The sequence below is a fragment of the Carassius auratus genome, chromosome 12, assembly GCF_003368295.1.
Source record: "Carassius auratus strain Wakin chromosome 12, ASM336829v1, whole genome shotgun sequence".
Lineage (NCBI taxonomy): Eukaryota > Metazoa > Chordata > Actinopteri > Cypriniformes > Cyprinidae > Carassius > Carassius auratus.
Window position 1 is genome coordinate 14596357 of NC_039254.1, and position 10396 is coordinate 14606752.

At 35.0% G+C, this 10396-nt stretch overlaps 1 protein-coding gene across 1 annotated transcript; it reads left to right on the plus strand.

Moving 5' to 3' along the window:
• Nucleotides 1–4993: 4993 nt before the first annotated feature.
• tmem26b (transmembrane protein 26b) lies at nucleotides 4994–8510 on the plus strand. Its single transcript, XM_026277152.1, has 6 exons — nucleotides 4994–5276; nucleotides 5443–5539; nucleotides 5738–5821; nucleotides 6164–6372; nucleotides 7768–7847; nucleotides 8017–8510. The coding sequence occupies exons 1-6, from the start codon at nucleotides 5089–5091 to the stop codon at nucleotides 8268–8270; spliced, it is 912 nt and encodes a 303-aa protein (XP_026132937.1). The 5' UTR covers nucleotides 4994–5088; the 3' UTR covers nucleotides 8271–8510.
• Nucleotides 8511–10396: the final 1886 nt, after the last annotated feature.

Genomic DNA, 10396 nt, shown 5'->3' on the forward strand with positions numbered 1-10396 from the left:
TTAACAAGTCATAAAATTTTGGAGTTTATTGGGGCAAATGTCATGGTAAATGGTTTGACTGGTGTAACCAGTATTTTCCCGCCTATCTTATATCATATTTCACAGTGTACAGCCATACTACAGGTACTGTTTTGGAGTTGATGAAAAGATCAGTGAACACTGCACTGCACGGTTGACTGATTATGAATGCAGCATTTGTACTGTGGAATGTATAAACAATTTAGCAAGCTCTGAATAACATGACTGAACTAGTGATTTAGACTAAACAATGCACTCAGATATGTTGATTTAACATCACCGTTGTCTCGATGCAACTGTTAGGCAAGGAGCAATGACATAATACAAAAAAACATTAAATATTATTATATCATTATTTACTTACACGCACAGTGTTTCAAACCTGTTCAATTTCCTTTCTTCTTGAAAAACATAGTAAAATGTTTGTTTTCCATATAATGAAAAACATGTATAACGTTAAAAACATGTTTACCTAACACCCTACCGAGCTCCAAAAATGACAGAAAGTATAATAAAATCATATAGTAGTCCATAATAAGCGATATTTTTCAAGTTTTTCAGATTACATTTAAGTTTAGATTTACACATTTAGCAAAGACTTCTATGCAAAGCAACTCAAATTTTTATGCATTTAGCAGACGCTTTTATCCAAAGCAACTTACAGTGCATTCAGGCTATACATTTATTTATTTTAACCAGTATGTGTGTTACCTGGGAATTGAACCCACAACCTTTTGCGCCGCTAACGCAATACTCTATCACCAAGCCACAGAAACTATTGATCGACTTACAACCGATCAATATTTGTTATTTACTAATTATTGACATTTTTCACAACATAACACAACAATAATGACAAAACATTTTGAAATGACATGTTAAATCTGAATCTTACTTCTGTTTTCAGGAGCTGCTTCTCTCTGCTATGAGTGAACAGTAATTCATGTAGCTGAAAAAGACTGTTTATATGGTATGAAGAATGCATGAGAACCTGTAATAATGTCACAGATGTGGACAATATTGAACGGTGCAGTGATTACATGTTTTTGTAGGCCAACCCAGAAGTTTGCATCACCTAACAAAACCCCAATAGGATCTCTCGACTAGATTTGGGATTATTTAAGAAAATAAGGTCTGTGGCCAACAAAAGTGTATGATTCTTATTTTGATGACCTTCACAACATTTAGCCTAAATGCAAAAATTGAAACGTAGGTTATAAACAAACTACACACAATTTTATGTCAACACATTAAGCTTCCAACAACTCTTTCAGTTTGAAAAAGAGAAAGAAATCCTTGAAAGTTTGAGTTAGAATAGTTTGCAAGAGATTATGATCAATGGGGATGCAAAAGTAGAATAGTGAGATGACTTCATCTGTTTGCGTAATGATGATTAATGTCCCAAACAACCTCTGCAGTCCCATTTAGCCATTTGTGAGCAACCACCTCTTTCAAGACAAGCTTTAAAAAGATCCCAGTGGTGCATTACTGATGCATTTTATGTTATAGAATAAACAAGAAAATATCTTGAGCTTATGATAACCAAAGACCGTATTTCAAGGGACAATCAGGATGATGGAACCAGAAATACTACAATTCTAATTTCCGGGTTTTGGCCTACAAAAATATATCAGTAAAACCCTTGATGTGCCAGCAATTTGCAAGAGTGTAATTATGGTCACTGCTGAAGATGTTTGATTATAATCCCTTTTTATGTTACTGTGATTTGTGCCTCAAATGGTAATACCGCATTAAAAATTCAATGTTTCATGCTGTTCCATGAATAATAACTCTTTTTTAAAAAAAGGCAAAACATTTATATTAATATTTCAAATGAACATGCTAAGTTAAGGAGACTGAAGATGAATTAAACTAAAGCACTAACAAGCAGTCTGCGCTACTAAGGGCTAAGCAGAGAAATCAATCGTGTTCAGCTATAATACATATACTGTGTGTCATTTTTCAGCACTGTGCATCAGTGTTTTCTCCTTTTGCTTTCTAAAAGATGGATGATTTCCATGCAGCTTGTTATGCGCCACAGTAGTCTGCAAGCTTCACAATCCATTGCTATATGAATTATGCATAACATTTATTATGAAGGGCATAAAAGGATTCTAGTTGCTTGCTGCCGGCTGTCTAATAGCAAAGCAGCACCTTGCATCAATTAATAATGTGCGATGGGTTGAAAATGACCTTATGCATATTCAACAATTAAGCATGCACTTGAGCATAATCATATGTATTTATGAGGAATGTAATTAAAGGACGGATGTGACATTATGAGGCATACCTGGACTTGAAATAATCTGTGATGGCTTTGATTTGATTGGTGGTGAATAAAAAGCTGGCTTTGGGATCCGTTGATGGAGATTGTCTGGTGGCAAGTACTGTTTGGGTAAATGCCTTGAAATTATCAGGAAATGATGACTGTTTGTCTGAAATAAAATGCAAAGGCATTGTGTGTGTTGAAATTCAGTATATCCTCAAACTGTCTTAAAAAGCAAGACATTCAATATATTATAAAAGTCATTATATATGTAAATTAGATATGAAAAAAACATTGTGTATTATTTAATAATGACAGTATAACCAAACAGTAGCTGTTTTGCTGTGACACATGTGCATATGATTAATGTTTTTAAAGAGCCAATACTTCATAAACTTATAACTGCACTTGGTCCACAGACAGATTGAGAAGAATATATAATTGGCCTTGCTTTAGAAGTTCCCACTGAGGAAAAGATATATTCACTTCCTAGAATATGAGATAATATTATTAATAGAATATACACTTTCATTACTTTAATTAAAATTAAAAAGATATCTATCTTATCCCTTAGTTAATTTGAATGGTATTTTATAATAATTAATTTTAACAATATTTTACAGTATAGCTGTGTGCTTGGTAGCTTTGCAGACACTGAGTGTTGTTGAAAACAAGTTGTATGGACATTATAAACATAAACATATAAATCATATATATGATCATAGGCATATCATACAAAGAAAAGTGTTCCTGTAGCTCAACTGGTAGAGCACTGCGTTAGCAAGCGCAAGGTTGGGGGTTCGATTCCATGGGAACACATGACATGTAGAAATTGATAGCCTGTATGCACTGTAAGTCGCTTTAGATAAAAGCATCTGCTAAATGCATAAATTTTAATTTAATAAATCTATTGTGACAATTTATAGTATAATTGCACATCAGGACTGGTAAATTATATAAAATATGTTATATATAATATCTTTTGCATTAGGATATTTATAGGTACTTCTGTATTTGATCTGATGTCAATAATAACATTTGAGATTGAGATTTAATTGCATACCAATAACCGATTCACTAACTCATTTCAAATTTTATCATTAAAAAAAGTTAAATGTGTTCGGAATAGTTATCTTATTTTATAAACAAAGTATGAAAAATGGCCAAAGTGTTCATGTTATTACATATTTAACAAAACTTAAATTACAAAGATGGCATTTTGTCCCACAGGTTGGGTAAAATACCCCCAGTCTATTAGAAATGTTGAAATTGCTTATAATAATAAAAAACTGTTGATAAATGGCAATCTAGAATGCTAGTGATAATCTAGACTAAATTATAACAGATTATTTTCATTAATTAACATTCAAAACTCAGCTATTGAAATAATATATTAAAAATAATAATAACAAATTAATTAAAACTCATTCATCTTGCTGCTCAGAACTTGATTTGGCATTAAGTTTGATTCAACTTGATTTGGCACATCTGGTATAGAATGTGCACGATGGGGCGCTTCTCGTCCGGTGTGCGACTGCCTTTAGGCTACACAATGATTTGCAGAGAACAGGCAGTTTTAGTTTAAAATAAAAATAATATAATTAATAATTATGAATAACAAAATAATAATAGCCTATTTGAAAAATATTGTTAGGGTTTGGTTGATGCTAACTGGCTAGCTAACTAGCTACCTGATGCTAACGTGAGGTAATTTTTAAGTTCAAATATTTTTATTCAAGCAACTAGTTACAGCAAAATAGGAAAAACGAATTGATTTGAATTTTCAGAACAGAGTAGGCTAACTACAGTAATTAAATTTACATTTAGTTATTCAGCAGACGCTTTTATCCAAAGTGACAAATGAGGATGAGAAGCAATCAAATCTAACAGAAGATCCACAATACACATTGCTTGGTATAAAAAGTTTGAGCTCAATTTTGATTAAAACGTTTATTATTAAAACTCACATAGGCTATTCAGATTTTGTACGTTACAATTCTATATATTTTTTCACAATTCTAAATAAACCTTACTAGATTAAGCAAGCTGTTAGGCTATGATGTTTTCAAATGTTAGGGATGGGGGAAAATCATTCCAAAGTTTCCATCTGGACAGTAAACCTAATAAAAATAATTTTCAGTTAAGCTCCAAAAATTGTTTTGATAGTCACTTCTTGTGATGCAAGGTTTGTGTTTTTGTGTGAGTTTGTGTGTGTGTGTGGGGGGGGGGGGGGGGGTTGGGGGGTGTTTACATTTCCCATATTCGTTTAATTAGAAAAAGCCAGTTCTGAGTTGCATTGGAAAGCAATATGTTTCAACATGTTTTGAACCACTCACAGATTCAGTCTATCACTCCATAACAGAAGTATGGCTGATAAAAGACTGGTTTACAATTTGGTTCGATCAAATCATTCAAATCTGTCTGATAAACATTTGGACCTCAATGCACCTCACAATTGATTTATGATAATAAAATACTGATAAAGGTTTCAGTCAAAAGTTGTATCCTACACTTTAACAAAACATACCCTAATCACTGAAACCTATATGCTACCAAAACATAATTTTAACAATTCCTGTGGATAGATCAGAATACTTTTTATTTCTCTTTCCCAGAGGAGAAAAAGAATACATAATAATAACATGGTTAGGTATTCAGAATAGCAGTCCCGCCCCAGTGATCTGAAAGGTGGGAAGAAAAAAAATGTAAAATGAGCTTTCGTTTATTCAGTCTCGAGAGGGGCACAGAGTGAAAACCACAACTTTCCTGGCTTCATTAATCAGCCTAAAACTCTGAAAGACATCATGCTTATCAAATTCATCTGCGCTGTAGTCACTAGAGCGTTGTTTATTTTAGTTTCTCTCATTGGTGTATGGAGGGTGACATGGGTTAAAAATAATAATTTATACTGGTTTCTGACCATCCTCTATCTACCTCTCGTGGCTGAAATGATTTTAACTCTGAGAAGAAGAAAAGGGAAGGATTACAAATGGTAAGTCATCAACATTTATTTTTGCAAACATAAGAATTTCGAGAGCCAAGCTGAACCTTCTCTGGGGTCAACATCCTAAAATATCATCTAGTGTTACTTAAATAGCCTACTTGTGTGAAATTTGGCAGTGCAAGATATGCTAAGTGACTCAAACTCTGATCTTCAGGTTTTCTCCAGCGATATTGTTTTTCCTCATCAGCATTATACCAACCATATGGATCCTTGAGTTGCACCATCAGAAAAACAAATCAAGTGATATTAAGGTAATAGTAAATGAAAGTAATTGTAGATTAATTTGCTTTTCATAAATACATTTTAGATTCTCTCTGTGCAAATACATTTCATGCTGCCCTGAAAACATTAGACAAATTAAAACCTGTGAATCCCAAAGCCAATGCCTAATGCATTATATTTCAGAATTAATGTCTCATATAACAAAAATGATATGCTAATTATTGCAGTGTACTAATCTGGATTCATCTAAAAGCATCCAAGCATTTATTGACGAATGGAGAAATTTGACCAATGGAAGCGTGAGTGAAAAGGTACTGCCTATTTGTCATTCATACTGGTTACAGACATTTTCCATGGAAGTAGACTACAGTAATCTCTGAAAGAAGACCCGAGCCTTTCAGACATATATTCACTCTGTTTTTCCTCTAAAAACAACGTCTAGCTAGGGCGATTTGTAAATACAAATGTTGGTTCAGCCCTCAGTACAAACAAGACCTGCGTTCATGGTCGTGCATACTGTTATTTTTTCAGAAGTTACCACACCTTCACATACTGTATGAGATTTACAGGACACGCTTTATGTAAGTGTGACTTCAGCTCTTCCAGAGAGCAACACTTCACAGCTGAATACTCACTTTGTGGTGGTGTTTTAGGACCCTCTGAGGTTTTTGTCATCGGTGTGTGCCAATGACTGGATCCTGGCCCTTCAGCAAATCGTCCTGATCCTGCTGATAGTGGGGAAGTGGCTGCTACCGATCGCTGGAGGGGTCACCAGAGATGAAATATCGCAGTTGTTACTCATCTTTGTGGGCACAGCTGCTGATATCCTCGAGTTCATCAGTGAGACGCTCGCCGATGTGGAGTAAGTGTCGTGTGAGACTAAAATAAAAGCACTGCATAGTCTACATTGTCACATTCCAGTTCTCAGCAGAGTTTCTGTTAAGTTATTAACCCTATAAATCCTCCTGTATCATATTTGATACATAGTTTTTCTGCTGTCTAATTGATAGTTTATAGTTTATAGCAAGTAAAAGGCTTTTTAGTATAATTTGAAAATGTCCCCATTCAGATTGGGGTGCGCATGTCATTATGCTGTGAAATCTATAACTTGATTTTTATTTTGGGTTTATTTATGTATGTATTTATTGATTTATTTTTAAAGAATAATCATTTAAAAATTTGAGCATCATATAATACATCAGGCTTTTGAAGAATGCTTATGTTCACCTCTCAGTTATCATTGTATTTCATCTCAAGCTTTGATCACAAGCTAAGCATTTAAAGCCATCTTAATAAGACAAATTATTGGGAGATATAGTGTTATGTAAGTATCCTGCTTTACTCTCATTAGGATCTTACTGATTTACAGTTATCTGTCATGATCATTAGCTGGAGTGCCCTTCAGTAGAGGGCACTCCACTCAGGACCATTCCACCCATCAACCACCAGATGTCACCATATCATCAGTTGGAAACTAGCTCCTCTCATACTGTTACACCACACCCGAACTACATCTCCCATGAGTCACTGCATCACAATCACATTGCCACACCTGCACCTCATTCATCAGCCAATTTCCTTGCCACACCTGCACCTCATTCATCAGACAATTTCCTTGCTACACCTGCACCTCATTTACACACACATATAAGCACCACAATCACTTTCACTCACTGCAAAGTCTTGTTTAGCCTGTCTAGCATTTTCCCCTGTGTTTGATATTCCCGTGTCTAATCTTGGATCGTGTATTTTGACTCAGATTTTCTGCTGCCTGCCCTGATCTCTGCTTGGTTCTGTTTTCGATTCTGGTTACCCCTAACATACCTGACGCCATTCCTGATTTCTGCCTGTCCGACCATTCTCCAAATTAAGTTCTGCACATGGATCTGAATGCCTCTGACTCCTCGTTACACTATCAGGAGTTCACCTTTCCTTTTGGCCATATTAATATCAGCAATGGCAGCGAATTGCATATTTTTGCTCAGCTTGGGTTTCTAAATAAAATGTAGTTTTTTTTTTTCTTAAATCTGAGCTCCATACGGTTGTCAAACAAAAATCACAAATGTTTTTTTTAATATAATTTTTTTTACATTTTTATTAAATAATAAAATCGATTTACTACTTCATATGTCAGGCTATAATTGTAATTTTGTATAAAATCTAAGCCTTTCAGTTTATTTCCAAATATAGGTGAAATAAAATTTTTGTGTAGTTTTACAATAAATCATATTTCACTTTATTCTGTTCCTTGTTCTAGGGAGGAAAGTATACAGTTTGTGTGCGTTATTCTCGCGGTCTGGACATTGAGCATGCTCCAGTTTCCTCTGCATTTCTCAGGTCTGTACTCTTGTGTAATGGTTGTTTCATACACAAAAATATTAAGTAAAATACAACATTAAATTATAAATATAGAGCCTGAAGAATGCAAAACCATAACAAAGAACGCCAATATAATTGTAGTCATTGTTGTAAAGTTCTTTCTTGTTTTTCATTGGCATCTCTCAAGTGGTGAACACCAAACCTGAGGATTACTGTGAAAGCCAGGATGACTCTCTCATTACCAAGTTCAGGACAGATATATGGGACATCGCGGGAACCATTTTTCTTCAAGATGGCCCCTTCTTTGTTGTCCGACTTGCAGTTATGATTTCTTTCTCTGAGTTTCATCAAATGCTGGTCTTCTTTACCCTTAAGAACTTTCTAGTAGTGTTGATTAACATCTACAGGCTGTGGGCCATTTGGAAAGATAACAAACCTTGACATGTACAAACAGGATCTTGTTCAGTCACTCAGCTGCAGTGATGATTCGCAGACGTGAACATTATTTTGAGAACTGGCACTGTGCTAGTCACAGTGAAAAGTCTGATTGTGTTAATCATTTTGATTCATTGTAACAGGACAGCTTATTAAATAATGTATGCATGTACAATATGTTATATCATTAATAGTGCTGGGCAATGAATAACCGCGATTAATCACAACCACAATAAAGGTTTTTGTGCAGATAATATATGTGTGTATATTTATTGCAGGTACATCCACTAATCACATCATGTTCCTGTTTTACAGACAGTCCTTGTTAGGTGATTATCAGCTTTTCTGAATTCAAGTTCAGTGAGCTAAGGCCACAAACAACAGTCCCAGAATCAAGGCACTAAGATGAAGTTCATACAAGAAACAGTCAAGTTCATGTGCAATAGATAGTCCAATTTAGACGGTTCCCCCAGGTGCTCCAAGAAAAAAATGTTCATTAATTTAATTTGTCCCAGCTTTTAAATAGTCCCCTTTTTTTGACCCAACAACACTCTTGATCTACCTTTGCTCTGCTCTGGTTTCACCTCATAGATTGGAGTATCGTCAGCAGCCTGGTGGATGACAATGTGGACTTCATCCTCCCCAAAAATTTCCTACAAGAAGCTAGAACACAGAACACTGTATCATTGCTCCTTTCTTCCCACAGCTGTGCATTTTTGAGGGAAGGGGCTGAATCTACAAACACTGGCTGACAAGTGTTTTAACAGATTTTAATTGAGTTTAGGTTTGCTTTCTTCAATATTAGCATATTCACTAGTGATACACTGAATGTACAGTAATATTTCAGTTCGTTTGAAAACGTATTGAAACATTCAAAACGTGAGTCTTTGTTTAGTCTAATATCCAATATGATGTGAAATATTATAACTTTCAGAATACATTATTTCCCCTTACATCTGAGAATGACCTGTAGTACTTATCTGCAACCCCAGAGCTTAGTTCATTTACATTTATCAGAAGCTTTTACCCAAAGCAACTTACAGTGCATTCAGGCTACACATTTTACCAGTATGTGTTTCTTGGGAATCGAACCCACAACCTTTTGCACTGCTAATGCAACACTCTACCACTGAGCCACAGGAACACATGAAAGTACATAATACATAACACAAAATACATCCATCCGACTTAACAGTTTAGTTTTTTCTTCCTCATGCTTTTCTGTATTCTTCAAACATACCTTTAGTGACTGTGGCCAAAGAGTCGAGCTTCTTACTTTATCAGACCACAACACTTGCTGGTGGCTTATCTAAGTGTGGGGTTAAATTATGATGCTGACGTTTATGCTGAGGTTGGTTTCCTGGCTCCTTCCATTCAGATCATGTTTGTGCACACTGACCCCTGTAGCAGCTCAATATTGCCACAGATGCTTTGCAATATGTAATATGTAATATGTTCTGTATTCCTAACTACAACGAGCAGTTCTATCAATCCATATTTTAGTTTATCCTGTATTTTTGATCAGTTAAATTAAGCCTTAGAGAACATGAGGCATTTTATTATTCTATGTACTGTAGGCCAAGCAAGGGTCAGGCTAAAAGCACAAGCAGCATAAAACACATTATGAAAGTATGTCACTTTGACCTTCGAGGACAGAGCGTTTTTAAAACAATCCAAGTGTCTGTCAAATGATCATATCATTATTTTATTTGGCTTTCAACGTTTTTGGATATCATAACAAGGAAAGAACAGGATCCTTTTGTCGGGTTTTGGATGGAATTTGAGGATTTCCTTATACTGACCTCATATCAAGAAATGACTGCAAATCTTGATGAACGGATACATAAGCTGATTGGTGCTTTCCTCTTTAAACTCGATGAATTGCCAGAGGAATGCAGGTTAGATAAAGATGGTTCAGACTCAGTTCTAATCATATATGTATAATCATCATCATGTATAATCATAGCAGGCAGTAGCTGGGATGGAGAGCGGTGAGCTGTGGATGTGTTAACGTTCTTCATTTCCTTCCCTTTGTGTTTGTTCTCATTATTTTGTTCCTTCTGACTGAAAGCTGTTCTATTTTTTCACTTTGAATGAATAAATGTAACAAAAATGGCATACTTTTTTAGAAT

Coding starts and splice junctions, on each gene's coding strand:
- tmem26b (XM_026277152.1), top strand. CDS start 5,089: ATGCTTATCAAATTCATCTGCGCTGTAGTCACTAGAGCGTTGTTTATT. Junction 5,277..5,442: donor AAAGGGAAGGATTACAAATG/GTAAGTCATCAA, acceptor TCTGATCTTCAG/GTTTTCTCCAGCGATATTGT. Junction 5,822..6,163: donor ATGGAAGCGTGAGTGAAAAG/GTACTGCCTATT, acceptor GTGGTGTTTTAG/GACCCTCTGAGGTTTTTGTC.